Source organism: Rosa chinensis, chromosome 2 (assembly GCF_002994745.2).
Source record: "Rosa chinensis cultivar Old Blush chromosome 2, RchiOBHm-V2, whole genome shotgun sequence".
NCBI lineage: Eukaryota > Viridiplantae > Streptophyta > Magnoliopsida > Rosales > Rosaceae > Rosa > Rosa chinensis.
Window position 1 is genome coordinate 47133625 of NC_037089.1, and position 23625 is coordinate 47157249.

Consider the following 23625-nt stretch of genomic DNA (forward strand, 5'->3'; position numbering starts at 1 on the left):
GTGGTGAAGGTGGTTCGACAAAGAGGTTCAAGGCGCTTGATGCAGTAGTCCCAGTCAACGAGGAAACAAGATAAACCACCATGGAGCTTTTGGAAACATGCAAAAATTCCTTAAGAGATTGGGTCAAATTTCTATGCCAAAAGCTCCCTCAAGTTCCTAGCTAACCAAGGGAAGTACTAATTCATCATACATTTGATAATGGGTTCCGACGAGTATGATTAACCAGTGTTATTGCATTTTCATACATTTTGAATCAGTGTGTAATCAATAAAATTAACTTATTGTCAAATATAAGGTTATTATATGTGTTATTGTCAAATATAAGGTTATTATATGTGCCCATCTGTGACGTACTGAGTTCAGCATGATTGAAAATCGCCCCCCATAACTCCTGGTTCAGTAAGATGGATTTCAAGGCTCATGGTTTGCAGCCACTATTGTCCAGGTACTGGGGAAGGTCAAATTTGTTGTTCAGTATAAGTGCTTAAAAACAGATGATGGTCAAGAGTTCTTGACAAAAGGGATTGAAGCAGAGCACATAAGACATTGTCTGGCTGCAGTTGTTATGGTTGATTGTGCTATAACAATCAACCATAACAACTGCAAGCGGATAAGGCCTTATGTGCTGTGCATCAATCTCTTCTGTCAAGAACTCTTTACCATCATCTGTTTTTAAGCACTTGTACTGAATAACAAATTTGACCTTCCCCAATACCTAGACAACAATGGCTACAAACCATGAGCCTTGAAATCCATCTTCATCACTGGAAACCTAAACTTCTGTCCCTTCTCCAATTTCTTCCTTTATTTGTGCCTTTCCATCCTTGGTATTTGACACATCCTGCATTTGAAATTTTGAAGAGTTGCATTTATGGTAAAAACAAGAGAGGAAATTCACAAAATATGAGATAAAACTAAAATTGAAGAAGTAAATACTCATCATCAAGAATGTGCATGCTTTACTCTTAAACAAAACATCAAAAACTAACTTCTTCGTTACACCTTATTTAAACAGAAGTTGAGAAGTTATGATATAGACAGAAGGTAATGAAACAAAGCAAGTAGAAGCTGTTGGTTAAGAAAGAACACTAGTTTTCTTGGTATGTAAAGTTCCGATCTATATAGCGGCAAGAAAAGGATCTGTTAGTTGCAATGTTCACACATGGGTTCAGCCCCCAATAATCACAGTCTGCCGTCTATTTATCTACATGAGAGAAGAAAAAAATGAATCCTTTTAAACAAGTGGTCCTGGAGTTTTGAAAGAAATGAAGAGAAACATTGAAGAAGATACCTCTAGACCAAGAAATGGTTAGGAGGGGGATTGATAACATATTATTTCTACACTCAAAGGCACCAAAAAGTAAAAAAGACTTACCACCCTCGAAAGCATACATTTGACAGCCTTTGGACCATACACAAGCGGCCGTGAAGGTTCCGAAATCTCGGCATAGGAGGAATCGTTATCAGGTAATGATAAGCAATCCCTACTTGCTCTAGCAATACTACAACCTGGCTCTGCATTAGGCTGATTATAGCAAAAAATTAGCCACCATAAACAATAATTCTCCCCAAAAGTCTTGCAATACTCCTGAAAACCTGCCCCCGATTTGTCAGTGTACTTGGGCCCCAAGTCAAGCGGACTAATGTATACCGGCGGTGAATTCATTGGTTTGTATTCCTGAAAGTAAAATGAAATATGATTTTGAGTCAAAACAGTAGAGCACAATTGAGTTGGAAAACTTAAGAGAGATTCTCACCTTACCCGTATTCTAATGTAGTTCCTTCTGCATGCATAAAGTCAGCAGCAGCGTTAAGCTTAGACGTGCATGTACTTGGAAGATTCCTGACCTCATCTCTCAACCTTCCAAAGAAATAAAACCCACGAGTCAGCACCACTTACAAGGTAAAGATTCAAGACATTGCATGAGAAAAGCATACACTTACCATTGTAACAAACTCTCAAGTTCTTTCCAAATGTCATCTGAACCCGACGGATCATGAGTAGGCATTTTGGACTTGAGATCATTTAGCAATTCTTCCTCCACATTAGGAGCAATCCTCTGAAGGACTTCCTCAACAAATGATCCTTCTCCCTCCCATAGAAAGCCAACAGCTTCTTCTGGACTTAACCTCTCCAGTGTAGGTGGAGCATTCTTTGGGTTGCCAAATACAGAGCGCATAACATACTTCATCTGTGTATTTCACCAACCAGAAAGTCATGAACACATAATACTATAGATAACCATAAAATAAACTAAATAATAAAAAAGGTTATATACATTAAGCTTCATTAACTATCTCCCCGACACAAACAGTATAGAAAGTCCTAACCAAAATCCTCTAGCATCAAGTTAAAAATCACCATATCAAATTCATGCAATGTTTTCTTTTTGACAAGTGTATAGCAAGCCCACCCAATAAATCTTTCTATTATATACTCAACAAAATAGGCAAAAAATGATGGCACGCCAATTACCTTGTCAAGAGTAACAGCCAAACTCTGAACCCTTTGTTTGAACACACCGTCAGCCTGTGTCAACCAATAAGCAATAATAACCAAATGTCACCCATAAAAAACATGTGAATGTGTGTGTGTGTGTGTGAGAGAGAGAGAGAGAGAGAGAGAGAGAGAGATTCACCTAAACCTCTGCATCACTCCTCTCAACCTCACGACATGTATCTGAGCAATAATTGTTCTTTTCTTTTAAGTTGTGCTTTACCTCCCCTTCAAGCAAAACAATAGCAACAGCAAAATAAATGACGGTTGATTTCAAAATTAAAAATGAGCGAATTAGGCAGCAGGAGGGATACCAAACAAGCTGAATATGCAATCACTCAATCTGGCAACCCACCAAGCAAACAGTTGCCTAAACCAGCCCTTTACAGGTCAAGTGAATCCACCTCAGATACTGAATTTAACTCGCAAGCTTCCAGCATTAGACGATGACAATTCAGAATTTTATGACAATCCTTCAGCATCTGATGAATAGACAAGACATGGATAAAAATTAGAATGAGAAATATAAAGGAGATAAGTGTACCACTAAATCTTCACACTGGTTGCACCAGCCATCTTTGGGCACCAATATAATGAGGTTAAAAGAAAAGTTTGGTTCCCCTAACAGGTGCAGGTTTGATTTTCTAATACCTCCAGGAATGATCCTTCGCCTATCAAATTCAGGTAACCTCCCCGGCAAACTTGACTGCCGCACAAACAATCTGATGCTTCATATTCTTCCTTACCCTGTCAAAAAAATAGACTTCAATTGTCAGATACAGTCATGTAAATTGCAATCGAGTAACACATGAGACCCATAGGCAAAAGAGTCAGACCTCCTTAATAGAGTTGTAGTCCAATGTGATCTCTTCACCGTATTGAATTTTACGTACGGTGTATATTCCAATCTTGTAACGACCATCTACAGCAGTAACTCTGCATTCACGAAAGTGTAAATGTTTATAGAACTAGTAGTCAAAGTCTGGCCAGACTAAATTCTAGGATTAGGATGCCATTGATTACTATAGGTACTTTTATATATATAAGACATAAAGAACCGCTAATAACACATATCTTGATAGCATACATCAATCTAATTTGTATTTCCGGCGTTCTTAACCACAGTGCTATAATACTTATTGAAACGGCAATCTAAAACTGCATATTCAAAAAATAAATATTCTAAAATGGAAAGTTGTTCTTACACCAAAGTATACAATAATCTAAACATCATAAAGTACAAAAGCTCTAAGTACGTACAAGCCAAAAGGTAACGGTAAAACATAAGTAGCGACAAAGAACTTTTAACTAGATGCAGCACCATATATCATGGGGATGTAACAATTACAAGTCAAAATCACAACTTTGTACTGCTCTGTAAAATTCCCTATATGCATGGTGGGACGAGGACGGTACGATGACTAACAGAACAAATTTAATAGAACTTACTTTGCTTCACAATTAGGTCGGCACAAGTGACAAATTCTACTTGCATAGGTTGCTTTATGCATGGCATCAACAACAACTAAATCATACCCATCAGCATCACCCTGCCAAACAACAATCAATGATCAGGTACAAATCAGCAAAGCAAACAGTAACTACCTACGAACTTGGGCAACAATAAAGCACCTTGGGCCTTTCAAGATAAAAGTTGTAAAATTCTGGAGCTGGATCCTTACTATTTTTCTGCAGAGATCGAATCCCATCTTGCTTCTCATACCATTTCCAAAAAGGATACACCTACAATTAACATTTTGAAGTACGGTAAGAAGGGATTCTCAGGATCAACAAAGAAGTTGCTTTACTCTAAAAGAATAAACACAATAAGCTGTTCACTGCACGTTATAAGATAAATTTTCCCACTACAACATCAAGGATTGCAGTATGGGGGTTCTTATTGGAACTGTCCACACCAAAAATTCACATCAGAAGAACTGAAAAGAAATCATTTCATCTAGAATATTAAGTACAACTATCATTAATTGATGAACACAATTAATGTCAGATGCCCTCGTAACAAGATCAAATCTTGCACATCGTACATAAAATAAGACAAGGAAAGAATCAGATAGAAACCTGGTTTGCCTAAAATGACTCATAATTGCAATTTCCCACCCACAAAACCAGACATACGTGATAGACTTCAGAAACCCTTTTCTGTTCTTTTTAGTAGTGACTGAGTTCAAACTTGAGGATAACAACCGGGAACAGATACACTAAAAGCAGTACATTACAAAAGAAACAGCATCCTCAAGGCATGGGAGAAATCCAGGAAGTAAGAAATCAAAAAGCACAGGATAATGTACATTCACCTTTCTATAAGCAACATCAGGGCCACTGTCTATGGATTTCAAAATACCCTCTCACAATTTGAAGATCACTATCCTCATTAGCAGTTTTCTGAATGTCTTCGACAACAGGCCGCAAAGGACAGAAGATGGGAGCAGTCCCGGTCCCAGTGAAGTGTCTCCCAGTGAAGGGTCACATCTGAGTTTGGCTTTGTTTTGTCGTTTCCATCAGAAAAAGCACAGTGATTCTCCACGCTTCAATGTTTTGCCCTTGAAATTTGAAATATTGGGGTCAGGTAGCAGGGACCCAAAACGCAACACCCATTCCTCAGGTACTCATTGAGAACGGGAGCAGCACGTGTCGAAATGTAGGTGGGCACGGAACCCATGAAGAGCAAAACTAATATGAAAATTGGAATTGGGTACCATATATTATAAATTGATCCGAGGATGAAGATCGAATATATAGATTAGAAAAAAGCCTGATTGATTATTGGGATATTGGGATTATTGATCAGGATTTGACGATGGTGATTATGAAAGACGGAAGGAAAAACTGACGATGAAAGAGAGGAGGAAGAATCTGAAAAAGATTTGAATGGTTTTATTTATATTGCATATGAATATATAAATATAAAGTTTGTATATGCAGGGCAAACTGTGGTCTAGTAGTTAAGACTTCAGTTGTTTTGTAAGAGGTGAGTCCGAACCGAAATTTAGCTGGCTCGATCCAAATAACTAATCATAAGTAAAACCGCCACCGGAAAGAGTGACAACAATGGTGGTCAAAAATCTCCAAACATCTAAATCTTCAAACTTAATCGATATTGAAAACTGACTGTACTACAATGTAGATCTCAATTTTCAAACTTAATCGATATTGAAAACTGAGTGTACTACAATGTAGATCTCGACGAGTAGACAAAGTTTCACAAGTCATGCATGACTAACTGTCGCCAAAATAACCGAAAAATGCTTGAAACCATTAGAAAGCCGGAAGCTTTAAGTAGAGCTTCGATTCTCGTTCCCTTGAAACCATTGAAAAGCCAAAATCTTTAATTGGAGCTTTGATTATCCTTCCTCATTCGAAGATAGGACGAACCAAGAGCTGAGGCAAGTCTGCGAATTGAACGGCATCGGTTGGCCGCCCTAACATCGCAGCTAATGAATATTGAATACTTTCAGTAGCTAACTACTAAGTTATAGAGGGAACCGCTCTTGTATTCGGAGCAACTAATGAATGCTTTTAATTACCTCTAATATCTTATTATTCCACTTACAATTCATTTGATTTTAGGAATAATATCGCCTTGAAATAAGTAAAGCAAAGTTATGCAAGAAGAGGGGTGATATATAGAAAGCAGGATGTACATGAACAACAAATGCCCGGTTAGGTAAACAAAGTATTAATTTCATGCTCTAGTTAAATTATATACATGAGAGAGGAAAAGGTAATTTCTTTGTTTGTCCTGATTCAGGTGAAAATTCATGAATCGAAAAAAGTTCATACACAAAGACGACATGAGCTAAATATTAGTATTGCGATGTTGTAAACTTGTAATGTTTAATTATATTAAAATAGGGCGTTAACGGTTATGGATTTACAGTTAACAAATCGTTGACGGTCAAACGTAATGACATCAGTTTTCAGCTCTTTGTGTAGACGAGAGAGAGCCACGTCATTGGGCAGACTTTGGTGTTTTACACGTATGGTGACTTGTAGACTACTCCTTAAAAGTTAAAACATATCGCGTATACGCATAGCTTAATAATAGTGCCGGCTCGAACCGAACCGGTGCGTGAAAAGATGGTCCTATCATTTTTTTTCTTTTTTAAACTGCCATTTACCTAGATATATAAAGTATAAACCTATCATCAGCTTGCGCCTATTTTCTTTATTTCCTCTCTCTCACTGTCACCGCTTCGCCCTCTCTCCTGAAGCTTCCTCAACAAAATTAAACTTGGTTGTTGTTGTTTTTGGTCGAAAGGTAACATCAATTAACAAGGATCAAAGCCAAACAACAGTACAAGGGACACAGCCCAATACAGACGAAGTCTGCAAAGCATGATTCACATAGTCAACTGCCAAAACAAGCAAGCTTAGAGAAATCAAAATACAAGAAAGAAACAGCTGAAAACATAGAGGCCCAAGCAGCCCAAAAAACCCAAATCCTAATCAAAGCTTCTTCTTCATCTCCAACTTGCAGCCGCCATAGCAGATTCGATACGGGAGCTCTGACGGAAATCATGAGCGAGGGTTGGTAACCAAGGGTGGTCTGCAGAGGTGAGGACACGGACAGAGCCGCCATGCATTCTCCAATTGACTGATTACGAGAAGATCTCACATAAAAGGATAACAACAACCAAATCAAAATAGATCTTAGCAAAGAAACCTGAGATCAGAAGAGGTGGTTGCAGAGGAGTACGAACTCTTCCATGGCAGGGCAAGGTAGACAAGAAGAAGGAGATTTGTTCACAGTTTGGACATCTTGAGGAGCAAAGGCAGAACAAAAATTGAGAATGACTATGAGAACAAATCTAAGAGTATATTTTAGAGATTCAGATCTAAGATCTAAAAACATATTTGAACAGTGAGGACAAAAATCAGATGCAAAATTAAACTTGGACAAAGGGGATTGAGACAAAGATCATTAGTTCCGATCAAGTGATAATTCAATATAAACACCCGAGCCAGCCAAATGACAAAGGAGATGAGAGGAATAGTTAGCAATTCATAGACCATGCCCACGTCGTTTCATTTTTGAACGAGTTTGTTCTCAAACACCGTCATTTCTTAGTAGTTTCTTTTTTTGGATTATGCTCTTTTTTATTCAACCAAAAAAGAAAAAAAATATTATGCTCTTTTTTCAGAGTAAGTTCACCCGTTGGGTAATCAGGTCACCCACTATTCACTGTTTTTTATTGTTTATTTCCACCCTCTGGGTCACCGGCACAGTTTCCAAACTGACGTGAGTCATCGGGTCAATTTGCAGGTCACGAAAGTGACCCAAAAAGTGATTTTGGTGACCAAGATCAGTTTGGAAATTGTGCCCTTGACTTAGAGGGTGAAAATAACATTAAAAAGCAGTGAAAAGTGGGTGACCCGGTAACCCAACGGGTGAACTTGCTCTGAAATAGAACAATGGTTTTTTTCATCGTCTTCCCTTTGGCTACATTTATCCTTTAGCCATTTTTACTCACCAGATTTCTTCCCAGCTTAATGCCCAACAAGCCACTCAAAATTTTGAGGTTGAAATTCGAAGTAGATCTGGTCCTTCCGGTTGAAATTCTAAGTAGAAATTAAAGTGATGGAGAACTAGACTTAGACCAAAGGGTCACTAAAAGATATATAAAGCTTGTAAGTTAGAATGAATGAACATCAGAACATGATTTGTGACTTTGTCACTGATTAATTGATTCGTATAAAATAAACACCTCTCCAACCAAGAATCATGTGGTTGTAAATTAACAAAATAATAGCAACAGTCAAAAATTTCTAAATCAGACAGAAGAAAAGTAACCTTCTCGACTGTGATACAGTAGAACCTTCCTTTACCAGTAATCTCCGCAAGAACACTTCCCATGTTTAAAGTGATGAAATCTACTAGCATCACGGACGATGATTTCTCTGTTTTTAATCTGGGATATGTACTTAATAGCAACATGACAATCAATGCATACACGCAAGTTCTTCATCACCCTTACTGGTACACCTTCAGGAGTGTTGATTAAAGCAAAAGCAATTGCCAACTTCTCACTATGATGTGCCAAATCGTATTCCTTCTCCTCATTATCCATGTCATGCAAAACCGAACCAGTATCAGGCACATAGCCATGCAACTTCATCTCTGACCTCAGTTCTTTAAGATACAAATCAATCGCCATATATTGTGGATGGCAATTATCACCCATACGAAACTGGTAAACTTTATTCTTTATTTCCAGCCAGCTTATACCTGGCTCCTTCTTGACCTTTCTATCTCTCATGGCTGTCCTCACCTCAGAAACATCCTGCCATCTTCTGGCTGAAGCATGGATGTTTGAAAGTAGCACATACGAAGCTGAATCCTCTGGATCTTGCCTAAGAACATCTTGACCAATCCTTCTTGCCATGTCTGCGTTCTTGTGGATTTTGCATGCAGATAACAAAGTTTTCCATATGATAGCATCTGCTTTAACAGGCATTGATCTTATCATTGCCTCGGCTTCCTCCAAAAAACCTGACCGGCCAAGAAGGTCAACCACACATGTATAGTGCTCTAGTTTAGGTTTCAGTCCATACTTTTGTACCATCAAGTCGAACAATTTGATTCCTTTCTCCTTCATTCCACAATGACTGCAGGCATAGAGCAAGCTCAAGAAAGTAACATCGTTTGCCTCCAAACCTTCCTGCTCCATCTGTTCAAACAGCTTGATCGCTTCCTCTCCTCGTCCATGAAACCCATACGCAGAAATCACAGAACTCCATAGTACAACATCTGCACCTTCACATTCCCTGAAAGCTTTGAGAGAATCTTCAAGACACCCACATCTAGAATACATGCTAATTAACGTACTTATCACGGCAACAACTGAGCTAGCCCCAGCTTTAATCGCTTCAGCATGAATCTGCTGACCCTGTCCAAGTGTTGCCAATTCCGAACACGAACTAAGCACACTCACAAATGTGACCTTATCAGGTCTAAAGCCTGCAATTTTCATCATGTTGTACTGATCCAAAACTCCCTCGGACTGCCCATTTTGGGCTTTTCCCGCAATCAGCGTATTCCAAGCAACCACATTGCGAATCGGCATTGATTTAATCACCTTCTCGCCATCAACCAAGCTCCCAGACTTCATATACATATGAGCCAATGAACTCCCAACAACCAAATTGAACTCAAACCCACATTTCACCACATAAGCATGAACCTCACACCCCGCAGTTAGTCCTCTCAAACCTGCACACCCCCTAAGAACACTACCCAATGTGAACTCATCAGGCGAAAACCCCAACTCATGCATCTCAGAAAACAAACCCAAACCCTCCTCATTGTATTCAAACTGCACCAAACCCGTCACCATTGCGTTCCACGTTGCCACATTTCTATCAGGCATTTCATCGAACACCTTCTGGGCACATCCCAAATCTCCTTTCTGCACAAACCCATTGATCAAAATGTTGCAAGACATGATGTTCCTCCTCGGCAAATGCCCAAAGAGAGTCGAAGCTGATTTCAAGTCTCCGATTTTGGAGTACAAGTTGAGGAGGTGATTGCATACGAACTTGTCTGAGGAACACCCAGAAGTGATTATCAGAGAATGGAGCTGTTTTCCTAATGAGAGTGACTTTCTGGGTATGCATGCTTGCAGTAAGTGTGAGAAGAGAGATGGGTCTGACCATAAATCAGATTTGAACCTTCCAAAAGCTTCTTTGATAAGTCCTTTGGAGCAAAGAGTAGTCAATTGCTCTATACAAGTAGTAGAAGAGTAAGACTTGCCCATACAATCTAGCTTGCCGAAGCGGGTTGTGTTCAGAAAGTGCAATTAATATACATACGAGTTCATGACCACGAAAGGTGAATTTGATTACTACACAACCAACACAGGTGAACCGGTTGGTAAGAGCTTTCAGGTATGGAACCCCGCACTAATTTTCAAATTTCACTGACTTTTATTGGAGTTAAATTTCAATATATTATTAGTAGCCAAAAAAATGAACGTTCTGACATGACATCCCTATAAGATTTAGTCTTTGGACCCAGAAAATCTTCAAGGCATACAATTAAGATGGTCGAGAAGATTACCTTAAAAATTCCAATATATGATCCGAACATAAAAAGACTGCTCGAGAGTAACTAAACCATCAAAATTAAGCTTAAATTGAGCAGGAAACTAGGATATAAGCTGTTGCTTTCCATACAATATCTAGATCAGTTTAGGTAGTGCATCTTAAAATTTGGAATTACAATTTTGAAGGTGACCTTATTTCCATGGTACCATTTTCGGAAGTGGATTGATAAAGTTAATTGTATATGGGCAGACTCGACAGAACAATGCTTGCAAATAAAGTAACAAGAACTATCACTATGACCAAAGGCCCGAGTATATTTGGTCATTCCACATTACAGTACTTTACACATGATCAAAAAAATTACAGCTTTTTATACACTTAACCAATTATAGATGTGCAACTAAGTGTCAATGACAGTATGACTTACACTACCTAAACAGCGACTGGAGTAGGGGCCGCAGCAGCAACCCGGTTTTCGACTGGGATTTCAGTGAATTCAGAGAGGATTGCCCGGAATTCATCCCCGGTCATTGTTTCCTTCTCAAGAAGGACCTCCACTATCTTGTCCATGGCTTCACGGTTGTTTCTTATGTGGCTCAATGCAATCTCATATGCTTCATCAGATAATCTCTTAATAGCAGAATCAATGTCTTCAGCAAGCTTTTCTGACATTGAGTTCCTTGCCATCATTCTCATTATGACATCACCACTCTGAGCTGAATCCATCAATGACCATGGGCCAATGTCGGACATTCCAAATGTGGTTACCATCTGCAATGATGTCAATTAATGCCTCAGTCCAATTGATTTTAACATGCTCAATGAGCTACGGACAGGTACTCTTAAAGAAATTAACTACAGAAGCGCAGTAGGAATGGCACTGAAAACTGCTGGACAATTGTATACGGAAAGACACAAAATTTAGCTGCCAATTCCAAATTTTTGCCCGCAATAAATATAAAATAGAGAATAAAAAAGCAACAAAAATGAGCTACACTAAAGAATGAATGAAGTCAGAGTTATAGGATTCATTTCATATATAAATCCCACAAGATACGAAATCTCTTTCAGGAAAGTAAGGATCATAGTAATTCAACAGTTTAAATTCCTATGGGCAGATAGTCATGGCGGATATTAGTTACCTGTTTGGCTAAACCAGTGATCTGCTGCAAATCACCAGCTGCACCTGTTGTCACCTCTGGCTCACCAAAGATCACTTCCTCTGCTGCTCTACCACCAAGCCCACCAACAATTCTTGCAAATAGTTGCTGCTTGGAGATCAAGGTAGGATCATCTGCAGGAATGAACCATGTAAGACCACGTGCTTGACCTCGTGGAACTAGGGTCACTTTCTGAACAGCATCGTGCCCTGGAGTCAATGTCCTGTATTGAAGAGAAAATGAGAACAATAGGTGGGTTATTAACTTTCCTTGAGAGTTATTAGAGCCACCAGCAGAACCAAAAAAGAAAACTAAGATGAGTTTAGATATATTGGATGAAAGCATGGGCGATAGGGTGTATAACAGAGTTTACGATGAACTTGAGCATCATCATTGTTAGAAAACCCATACCAGATTAAAGAACCATAGAAATTGGCTACAATTTATAGCCACAAATTATTTGTTGTTTCAACTTTATCAACTAATTGTTGATAACAATACATTTACCTGTGAAGGTTCATATTTCAATTGAATGTTTTAGGCTCACTAGCTCAGTGATAGTCAGAATGAGTTCAAACTTAAGAGTACCAAATGTCTTTAAAATTCTAATGCAATTAGTACTATTATATCCAACAAATTCATACAGTTAAATAATATATAGCAATATAAATTTACCTGAACAATAAAGTAATAAGACGGACTCACAAACAAAACAATCATTCATGCAATATGAAGAAAAAACTAGTATAAAGAATGAACCATGGTTTGATGAAAACTAGCACATAGAGAATTGTAAAAATAAATGAAAAGTCAAAGACTAAAATGTGACTTACCCACAGATGGCGTGCCCAACTTCGTGGTATGCTACCAGACTTTTGCTCTTTCCATCTGTCATTACTGTTCCTTCCATTCCAGCCACTATTCTATCAATTGAATCATCAATCTCTTTAGATGAAATTGCCGACTTCCCACGCCGACCAGCCAATATAGCTGCTTCATTTAGGAGGTTGGCAAGATCTGCTCCACTAAAACCAGGTGTCCTCATAGCTACAACATCAAGGGAAACATTTCCCTCAAACTTCTTATTGCTAGCATGAACCTTCAAGATATCTGTTCTGCCACGTACGTCTGGAACATCAACAGACACCTGCCTGTCAAACCGACCAGGCCTCAACAAGGCAGAGTCGAGAATATCTGCCCTGTTAGTTGCTGCAACCACAATGATACCAGTGTTACCCTCAAAACCATCCATTTCTGTCAAAAGCTGATTAAGGGTCTGTTCTCTTTCATCATTGCCTCCACCAATTCCAGTTCCTCTTTGCCGTCCAACAGCATCAATTTCATCAACAAATACAATGCAAGGTGCATTTTCCTTAGCCTTCTTAAAAAGATCACGGACTCGGGAAGCACCAACACCAACAAACATTTCAACAAACTCAGAACCTGAGATGGAGAAAAAAGGAACACCAGCTTCGCCAGCAATTGCCTTTGCTAGCAGAGTCTTTCCAGTTCCTGGAGGGCCGACAAGAAGAACACCTTTAGGAATGCGAGCTCCAACAGCAGTGAATCTCTCAGGCTTCTTTAAGAACTCCACCACCTCTACAAAATCCTGCTTGGCTTCATCCACCCCAGCAACATCATCAAATGTCACTCCAGTGTTTGGTTCCATTTGGAACTTGGCTTTAGACTGACCAAAGGAGAGGGGAAACCCAGGCCCACCAGGACCGCCCATGCCTCCACCTGAACGCCTTGAGAGTAAGAACAAGCCCCCAATTAAAATTAGTGGGAAAGCCAAATTTCCAATCAGGTTAAATAAAAGGTTGCCCGAGTCTTCTTGAGCATTATGTGCCGCAAAGTCGATGTTCTTTTCCCTGAACTTTTGAAGAAGCTCCTGGCTTAGTCCTGGGAGTTGCACACGAACTCGCTGCAATCGGTTCCCTAACTCAGGAGAGATAGCCTCAACAATAGCTATGGTCCCGTTCTCAAAAAGATCAACTTTTGTCACCCTGTCCTTGTCTAGATACTCCAAGAACCTAGAATAAGACATCCGTGAAGAAGAGGGCCCTTGATCATCGGCCTTAGCACTCGATGCTCCAAGTAAAGCAGGTACTCCAAGCAACTTCATAAACCCTCTTCTTCCTTCATATTGCTTTTGGTCCAATGATGCCTTTACAAGAACTGCTTTTGTCCCCTTAGCCAATGATGGAAGAGTTGAAGAGTGGAAGAGAGGTCTCCCACAGAAATCCTTGCTCAAACTTGGTTTTGTACCATGGGTAGATAAACCATTCCCCACAAGGCAAGCTGATGATGCTGCCATCTGTTGGTCAAATAGAAAAACACTTGGTATATTAACGCATGAATGAGAATCAAGAAACAAAATAACAAATGAAATATGTATTTCAATCTCAAGAATGACGGTTAGATCATGGAAGTGAAATTGAGTACTGAACTACAATGAGCTGAACCTAATCGTTGATTGCATCTCAACCAACAAGAATAGGTAAAATCAATGGATCAATTTCAAACAGGTGCTCAATATCCCAATACATACTAACATACCACAATAATGACTTTACAAAACACCAGTTGGACTTGAATAAGCATTACTAGAGTAGAAACTAAAGCAATTCAACACATAATAGAACAAAATGAACGAACATCAATCATCAAGATCTCAATCCATATCACACCATACATTAGCCTTTCAGCCAACCCCATGTAATGATTTTTATAGGCAATCCAATCGAAAGCGAAAACAATATCATAAAGACACATAATTGGACAGTGTTGTCACTTGTAAGATAGTAATTTCCGGTCCAACAACATCATAACAAAACTGCAAAATAACAGCTTAATTATAACTAACATTCAAAAAAGAAGCATCCAATTAATGAAACACTCACATTCAGGCCAAACCCATCAAACACCTATCTGAATTCTTAACTTTTCCATAACCCAATATCAAGACAGACATGAAAACACAGACTCAAACCCAAACCCAGTTATGCAGAGCTGCTAAGACCAAAATGAAACTGCAGAATTGAAAACAAACCCATTACAGACACCAGCTACTCACAAGTATGGAAGTGTAAAAGGAGTTAGTACCTTGAAAAATGGTGAAGATTTTGGAGAGGGCGAGGTGAAGAGGTGGTCTGAGAAATAAACTGAGGGAGAAGAAGGCAATAAGCTTTTGAAGGGAGTGGATGTGGTTTCAGGAAGGCGTACGTGGCTCGATGTTAGTGGCCGTTTCGGGTCTCTTTCACCTCTTTAGATTTTTGTTGGCGGTTTTGGTCAGAAGACACAGAGCGATTATTTTGAGGATTTTTTTTTTTTTTTTTTTTTCAGTAGTGTCGACTGTCAATGGTTGGGGATCTTAAGAGGGCACGTCATTCAAAACTTTGGTCAAATTTTCTAGGAAAATTGATTTCATTTTGCAACTTTATAATCCCAACGACTAGGTATTTCCAAAACATTTTATTTCTAATTTAGCAAAACACGTCCATGACCAGTTGAGATGTAGTGGCACAAATTTTTTATTTATACGTGATAGATTCTAAAGTCCAATCTCATAATCATCTATTAGTTTTTTATTTGATCAAAGTAAATAAATTAACAAATGTGTTAATTTTATTTAGTCATATGGTCATAAGTTCATAACATAATTTTAGAAATTACCGACACCTTTGCATATTAAGAGCAACTCCAACAGATTCCCTATATTTTGATTTTTCTCTAGTTTAGGGAAAAATAAGCCTCTTTTGCTCCAACAGATTCCCTATAATTATCTCTATTTTAGAGAAAGTGAGGAGAGAGAAAACCAAATTCCCTATATTTACAGCAAACTCCAAAATTTTAAAGAAGAATATGGAGATTTTATAGATTACTGTAAACTAGGGAATCTGTTGGAGTTGGAGAAGAAAAATAGGCTAAAGGTTTGACTTTTGCTTCTCTATAATACAAAAATTATAGGGAAGCTGTTGGAGTTGCTCTAAGACATATCTTTATCAGCTCTTTTGGTGTCTCATTTTGAAAATAGTATAATATATATATATATATATATATATAAAGAATATTGAGATTTGAAGGAGTCTTTTCCATAAATTAAAAGAAAGAAGAGTGATACTAGAGTATATTTGTAAGATGCATTAATTAATTAGATGAATTGATAGACTCACTCCATAGTCCATAAAAGTGGTACAGTAATTGAACTAAGATTTGAGCTAGTGTACGATTACATGAATTTGGCCTATCGCTCTACCAAATTGGTCTACAAGTAGAACAGTGTTAAGAAAACACGGGCACACAGCGAAATGATGAGTCTAAGTTTGGCATTGGCTCAAAAGAAAAGAAAAAAGAACATTTTATTTTGCTTGTAAGCTGGATTATTTGCATGGTGCATGTCAAAACATGTTTGTGCTAACTTTGTCTGGTTATCAAAAGCTTTGCGTGTAAGTTTTTGCTGCTAGCTAAGCTAGCTTGCTGCCTTCATTTGCACCACAGCATGAAAGCGAAACGTTAAAAGGTCACAAATTCAGTTCCGGATTGAAGCTTCACACACTTTTTGGATTCATACTTGACCTTATTATTGAATTTATCAAATGAACTATTAATTTTGAGTTATTTAGGATAATAATTAAACTATGGAAAGGGACTGAGAGAGATTAGTCCCTACAAGCTTCATATTAGAGTTGGTTTATATCTTCCCCTACTTGGCTCCACAGGCGTAGGGAGGTAGGGTTGAGAATGGTCACTTGACCCTTGTGAAGATTTGGAAATTTTGTTTCTTTCTCGTAGTGTGTGTGTGTATATGTATATATATCCAACCAATTTGATTCATTTGACCCTTCTAAACAATTAATTTTGGTGCCAATCACTTACAACACTCAATATTAAACTATCCTTATGTTACCAATTAGATCTAAGAACATTTAGAATCATCTTAACACAATCACTGTAAGTGGCCTAGTTGTTCTTACCTAGTTGGGTGTGTTCCCCAACTTAGATTCGAACCCCGAAGCTGTCAAAGTGGTCAAGCACTGTGCTGCAATGCACAGTTGGAGCATTTTACATGCACCGAAGGGGTTTATATTGAGCCTAGGAAGCCTTTGGGTTCCCCTTGACAAAGTCAAAAAAAGAATCATCCTAACACAGCACAATAACTCTAGTATAATAATAATAATGTTGAAGGAAAATCAAGTTTAGTGTGCCTTATCAAACTAGGAATAGGAATAGGAGAGAAGGTTCTAGATTTCTCAATCCTACACGGATTGGTATTCCTTGTAACATTAGATTATGCACTTTGTAATCCCTATATATAGGGCTCCTATTCTCTATAATGAAACACACTTCTCTCATCAATCTCTCTCAATACCAATATACTTAAACACGTTATCAGCACGACTCTAACCACAAAACAGAAAACCAAAACTCATTCACAAAGCAGCCCCTAGCCCGAGCTAGCCGAGCCTTCGCTGCAGCCCGAGCGCCCGTGTGCTTGCAACCTTGAACAGCAGCCCCTGCTGCCCCCTTCCTGCAGCCCTGCGTTCCAGCCTGCTGCTACCGAAGCATACCTGCTGCGCAAACAAGCCAACGCACACCCACTGCATCTTTTTCCCATTCCTGTGCACATCCGTCTTCTTGCAAGCCTCGAAACGTCTAGTTCGGAAGCTCAGATCGAAAAACTTTCTTCATCAAAGTTGTTCGTCTCTGTCTCTTCCATCTAACCTCCGAATTTCAGCCTTATCGGAGTCATATTGAGATCTGTACACCAATCGAGGTACAAGCTGTTCAGAACAGAATCTGCTCCGAATTTTCACCAAGTAAGTATTCAAAAGAGTAAGTTTTGAAGTTCCTATAATTCGGAATTTATATTTCTTCTTCTTTTCTCGGGGACTTGAAAACCTCCCTTCTTCTACATCCCACCTTTCTTATAACGTGGGTTCGATCTTGAAAAGCGGAATCGTGGGGATTCACGCAATTAACTAACTAAGAGCGTTCGTAAGACATCGGACTAAGAGCGTCCGTAAGCATCGATTTAACGAACTAAGAGAGTTCGTATGCTACGGACTAAGAGCGTTCGTGAGCATCTATTTTGACCATACAAACATCATTGTTTCGGTCTAATCCAATTATTCTTGGAAATAGATTTCTTGGTAGCATAGCTCGGAAATCTTATTTATATTAGTTTTCGTGGAAGCATTGACTCCGAAACTAACTTGTTCTTGTTTCATCTTTCAGGATGTCAAACATGAACAAACTCGATTTTGTTCCATTGGATTATGCAGGCAAAAGGTACTTAATTTGGGTCACTGATGTCGAGATCCACCTTATTGCCCGTGATTTATTGCATACAATCCAAGAGCTTTGTCCTATTGAAACAGCTCCAGACCCTCAAACTGAGAAAGATAATTCCAAGGCACTTGCCTTCATGAAACGTCACATGGATAGTGACCTACAGTTTGAGTTCATAAATGAGGATAGCGCCATAAAGCTTTGACATGCGCTTCGCGAACGATATGGCAATGTTCGTGACTCCATACTTCCGAATACAGAAGCAGAATGGAAAGATCTTCGCTTCTCTAAATTTGACACTGTCATGCAATTTTATTCGGAAGCTCTCAGCATCAGAGCAATGATGCGTCTCTGTGGAAAAACAATCACAGAAGACCAATTGATTGAGAAAACCCTCAATACCTTCCCCGTCTATGCTATGAGGTCCTCTGACTTATTCCGGACTCATGTAAATGCAAGACGGATCACAAGTTTCCAACAGCTTATTGAAGCTATGGCCACTGCTGAAAGACATGGCAATGAACTTGTGCAAAGAAGATTTGATAGGCTTCAAGATAGCTATCAAGAGCATCGTCCTATGACTAGAGAAAGTCGCCATCGACGTCATGATCCATACGATCGAAATGCTCAAGAAGGTAATCGCTCAAGGCGACAATCACACGACCGTAGGAGGCGTGATTTTGAGGGAAATAGGGTTGGAAACCATGAAGCCAACGTTGGCCATGGGCACCACTTTCCAACGCCACCAGTCCTAAGGACTATGCATATTGCGCCAATGCGCCTCAATCAAGGGAGAATCCTCTTTATGGTGTCTATTTCTGATATGGAACGTCTGATCAATGGACCTGAATTTGCAATGTACCTACGGAGGTAGTCGCATCATGGTGATCAAGACTTCGAGTTCACAAAGACTTTAAATCTGGCGATGAAGACAAAATACCGCAGATTTTTATTTATAGTCTTTTATTTTGTCCAAGAATTATGTAATGGCAATTATGCCTTAAATCAATAAAATGACCTATTGTATTAACTCTTTCCCTCTAGGCGTACTCAAGAGTACTTGTGATGTCTAGGCAAGGTTTGATCTGAGAGAACGGTTTTAAAAGTGAGCAACGCTCCACCAAAATCTCGCCTTACCTTACCTGGTCACAACTAAATTGAAATTACCAAACGGATTGAGTGACTACGATTTGTCTACGGTTTGATTTTTCTATTGGATTAGATTTTGGTCAAGAAACTTTGATGTAATCATTGGCTATTATTAATAAAGTATCGATTTATTTTATCTCATGTCATGGACATACTTCTCGAACTTTATTACTTACAAGATGTAAGAGCCAATGGTTTTCATGAGGAAACGCATTGTGAGAATGGACAAGAGTTCCTTTGCATTACCTCTAATGACTACGGACATAAACGAGTCTTAGAGAAACTTATGTGTCGCTCTAGTGGGTTGTATGCAACCACTATTCGAGTCATTGAATCCAACCATGTCATGAGAGATGATTTATGGGATTCCGACACATATAGGCTTTGGCACGACCGTTTGGGACACCCAGGTCGTGACATGATGATCCGTATATTAAAGACTTCACACGGACATCCCTTTTTCAGAACGAAAAGAAGTAAAACTCGGTTTTTGGACACCGAAGGAGCCCCTGCGCCTCACGGCGCCGTTCACCCCCAAATCCGGCCATCCTTGGCCGGCGCCGCCTTCCCCCTGCGGCCTCAGGGTGGCATTGACGCCACCAAGGCTCCTTTGTCTCCAACTTTTACTTCTAAAGTCACTTGTGACTTTGTGGCTCAACCAAAATCCTCATTGGTTGTTTATAAAGCCCATCATTCATTCTGCAAAGCCTGCTCTTTAGCAAAGTTAGGATCGAGACCATCCTATGCAAAGGACACTAAAGAAAATATACCATTCTTGCAAAGAATCCAAGGTGATATTTGTGGACCTATTCAACCATCCTGCGGACCATTTCGATATTTTATGGTATTGGTTGATGCATCTACACGCTGGTCACATGTCATGCTATTGTCCACAAGGAACGCTGCATTTGCTAAACTCCTAGCACAAATAATTAAGTTATGGACTCACCACCCTGATCATCCTATTAAGTCTATAAGATTAGACAATGTTGGAGAGTTTACATCAAAGACTTTTGATGATTATTGCATATCCATTGGGATTGATGTTGAACATCCTGTTCCTCATGTTCACACCCAAAATGGTCTCGCAGAAGCCGCCATTAAACGACTACAAATGGTCGCTAGGGCATTGGTAATGCGCGCCAATCTCCCTGTTTCTGCTTGGGGCTATGCAATATTGCATGCAGCTGTGCTTATTCGTCTGAGGCCCACTGCCACTCAACCCTTTTCTGCGTCCCAGATGGTGACTGGGTATGAGCCCAATGTCTCACACTTACGCATATTTGGGTGCGCAGTTTATGTGCCAATTGCGCCTCCACAGCGCACCAAAATGGGTCCTCAACGACGATTAGGCGTTTACGTTGGTTATGATTCTCCAACGATTATCCGCTACATAGAACCCTTGACAGGCGATCTCTTTACCGCAAGATTTGCGGATTGTCACTTCGATGAGACAGTTTTCCCATCGTTAGGGGGAGATAAGAACACCAATGTTCAACAGGAACGACCGGAATTGTCGTGGTCTGTCCCCACTCTGTCTCATCTTGATCCCCGAACCGCACAGTCCGAAATTGAATTGCGGAGAATTCTCGATCTTCAGAACGTAGCAGAATCGATGCCTGATGCGTTTTCTGATATCGCTAAAAGTGACGAGATCACACATACCTGCTGCAAACGTGCCTGCAAGGATTGATGTCCCTAAAATTAGAGGACATGACGCCACCTCAAGGGCACTTGAGCATGGCGCCAACGTCCACAGTGGTAGTGACGTTATGGCTAGGCCCACGGCTCCTGCCAGGAAGCGCGGGAGGCCCATAGGTTCGATGGATTCTCGCCCAAGAAAGAAAGCGAGTTTGGCACAGAATAATCCATTAATCATCGATATAAATAATCCATCTCATGAGAATATTCAGGATTATGGTTATGTCCAAGAGACATCATTGGGGGACGCTCCAATGTCAGAACCAACTCCAAGAGAATAGAGAGATCTCCATAAATTACACTAGTGTACATGAGATGATGGATAGAAATTCTATGGCAATTGATGATGCATTTGCATATCATATTGCGAAAGGGATTATAGAATATGATGATATCGAAGCTCGCTCTGTTGAAGAATGTCAACGAAGAGCAGATTGGCCTAAATGGAAAGATGCGATCCAGGTTGAATTGGATTCACTAACAAAGAGACAGGTATTTGGGCCTGTAACGCAGACACCCCCAAGTGTAAAGCCTGTTGGCCATAAATGGGTCTTTGTTAGAAAGCGTAATGAGAAAAATGAGGTGGTAAGATATAAAGCCCGCCTTGTGGCGCAAGGTTTCTCACAACGCCCTGGAATCGACTACGAGGAGACATATTCTCCCGTAATGGACGTTATAACGTTCCGCTACCTTGTCAGTTTGGTAGTTTCCGAAAAACTTGACATGCAGCTTATGGATGTGGTTACAACATATCTCTATGGTGATCTAGATTCAGAGATATATATGAAGGTTCCAGATGGACTTCAATTACCCAAATCAAGTGGCTCTAAACCACGGAGCGCGTTTTCAAAAAAGATTAAAACGCTCACTATATGGATTAAAACAATCCGGACGGAGGTGGTATAACCGTCTAAGTGACTACTTGATTGGGAAGGGATATATTAATAATGAAATATGCCCATGCGTGTTCATTAAGAGAACAAGTTCCGGATTTGCAATCGTAGCAGTTTATGTCGATGACATGAACCTAATTGGAACTCTAGATGAGTTGAAGGAAACTGCTAAATACTTGAAATCCGAATTTGAGATGAAAGATCTTGGGAAAACACGGTTTTGTCTCGGTTTAGAACTCGAGCACCGTAGTGATGGGATTTTGATCCATCAGTCTGCATATACTCAGAAAATTCTAAGGCGCTTTAATGAAGATAAAGCAAAGCCTGCGAGTACTCCCATGATCGGCCGTAATCTTGAGCCCGGAAAAGATCCGTTTCGTCCAAGGGATGAGGACGAAGAACCCCTAGAGGCCGAAGTGCCCTATTTAAGTGCAATAGGCGCATTATTGTACTTAGCTCAATGCACAAGACCGGATATCTCATTCGCAGTGAACTTGTTAGCTCGACATAGCTCTGCGCCAACACGCCGCCATTGGATTGGTGAAAAGACAATCTTTCGATACCCAGGAGGTACGATTGATATGGGCCTATTTTATCCCTACAGAGAGAAAAGGAATGACGAAAGAATGGGATCGGACCCCATTAGGCATGAAGCCGCTGTCCACCACAACATAGTGGCCGACCATGTTGCTGCCAACGCCGCCACCACCATCAAGGGTGGCCGGCCTCACCCTATCCCCCCTCCATCAAAACGACAATGATGTCTTGATGGGTTTTGCTGATGCAGGGTACCTCTCTGACCCTCACAAAGGTCGCTCCCAAACGGGTTATGTCTTTACCATGGGAAGCATCGCGATATCTTGGAGGTCTACAAAACAGACCCTTGTTGCTACTTCCTCGAATCATGCAGAGATTATTGCTCTACATGAAGCCGTACGTGAATGTATATGGCTAAGGTCTATAATTAGACACATTCAAGGAAGTTGTGGTTTGAAGTCTACCACAGATGAACCTACATGCATTTATGAGGATAATGCAGCTTGTATTGAACAAATGAAGTTAGGTTTCATCAAGGGCGACAACACCAAGCATATATCGCCTAAGTTCTTTTATAATCAGCAACAACAATCACTTCTAAAGATTGAAGTGAAACAAATCCGATCAGAGGATAATGTAGCGGACTTATTCACTAAGTCATTACCTAAATCCACCTTCGAGAAACATGTGAAGAGCATCGGATTGAGAAAGTTATCCGAACTCCCACGATTGTAGCAATCAGGGGGAGATATCGACATCAGGGGGAGTTATGATGTCTACATGTTCGATCTCGAAGAGTGAAGGACGTGTTGTGCTCTTTTTGTCCTTCGACCAGGATTATTTTTGTCCCACAGGGTTTTTGTTACCTGGCAAGGTTTTTAACGAGGCAACGGATGAAGCGTCACCACCAAGTTTGAGCGGCACAAGGGGGAGTGTTGAAGGAAAATCAAGTTTAGTGTGCCTTATCAAACTAGGAATAGGAATAGGAGAGAAGGTTCTAGATTTCCCAATCCTACACGGATTGGTATTCCTTGTAACATTAGATTATGCACTTTGTAATCCCTATATATAGGGCTCCTATTCTCTATAATGAAACACACTTCTCTCATCAATCTCTCTCAATACCAATATACTTAAACAAATAATACAATTTTTAATTTTTTTTTCTTAGTACATGAATCAATCAGCAAATCAAATTATTGGTTAAGTAATTTCTAGAAGTTTCAAAGTCTAAGCGCACTTTCTTTTAGCATATCATCTCTTTATTACTAATCGATAATTTATATGACTATTCAAAGCTTTATATAAATAGATAATTTTTCTATAGTTTAAA

At 39.7% G+C, this 23625-nt stretch overlaps 3 protein-coding genes across 10 annotated transcripts; all 3 read right to left on the reverse strand.

Annotated features, from left to right (window-relative positions):
- Nucleotides 1-625: 625 nt before the first annotated feature.
- LOC112185846 (histone-lysine N-methyltransferase ATXR3) lies at nucleotides 626-5335 on the reverse strand. 8 transcript variants are annotated; one of them, XR_005805870.1, is made up of 12 exons: nucleotides 4813-5333; nucleotides 4130-4240; nucleotides 3947-4047; nucleotides 3334-3433; nucleotides 3149-3244; nucleotides 2812-2979; nucleotides 2640-2725; nucleotides 2477-2530; nucleotides 1945-2192; nucleotides 1763-1861; nucleotides 1376-1678; nucleotides 626-841 (listed from the first exon to the last, which is right to left on the reverse strand). XR_005805870.1 is itself a non-coding variant. In XM_040513905.1 (6 exons), the coding sequence occupies exons 1-6, from the start codon at nucleotides 4597-4599 to the stop codon at nucleotides 2881-2883; spliced, it is 480 nt and encodes a 159-aa protein (XP_040369839.1). In that variant the 5' UTR covers nucleotides 4600-4789; the 3' UTR covers nucleotides 2732-2880. The 8 variants fall into 8 exon arrangements, 1 of the variants encoding a protein (XP_040369839.1); XR_005805869.1 differs by having other exon boundaries at nucleotides 626-1204; XR_005805874.1 differs by having other exon boundaries at nucleotides 626-1678; nucleotides 2853-2979; nucleotides 4813-5335.
- Nucleotides 5336-8188: 2853 nt separating this feature from the next.
- LOC112185760 (pentatricopeptide repeat-containing protein At2g41080) lies at nucleotides 8189-10414 on the reverse strand. The gene has a single exon (XM_024324080.2). The coding sequence runs from the start codon at nucleotides 10270-10272 to the stop codon at nucleotides 8341-8343; it is 1932 nt and encodes a 643-aa protein (XP_024179848.1). The 5' UTR covers nucleotides 10273-10414; the 3' UTR covers nucleotides 8189-8340.
- A 398-nt stretch (nucleotides 10415-10812) lies between these two features.
- Nucleotides 10813-14983, reverse strand: LOC112185759 (ATP-dependent zinc metalloprotease FTSH 2, chloroplastic). The gene is made up of 4 exons (XM_024324079.2): nucleotides 14827-14983; nucleotides 12555-14038; nucleotides 11704-11944; nucleotides 10813-11332 (listed from the first exon to the last, which is right to left on the reverse strand). Exons 2-4 carry the CDS (start codon nucleotides 14036-14038, stop codon nucleotides 10994-10996), a joined length of 2064 nt encoding a protein of 687 aa, XP_024179847.1. The 5' UTR covers nucleotides 14827-14983; the 3' UTR covers nucleotides 10813-10993.
- Nucleotides 14984-23625: the final 8642 nt, after the last annotated feature.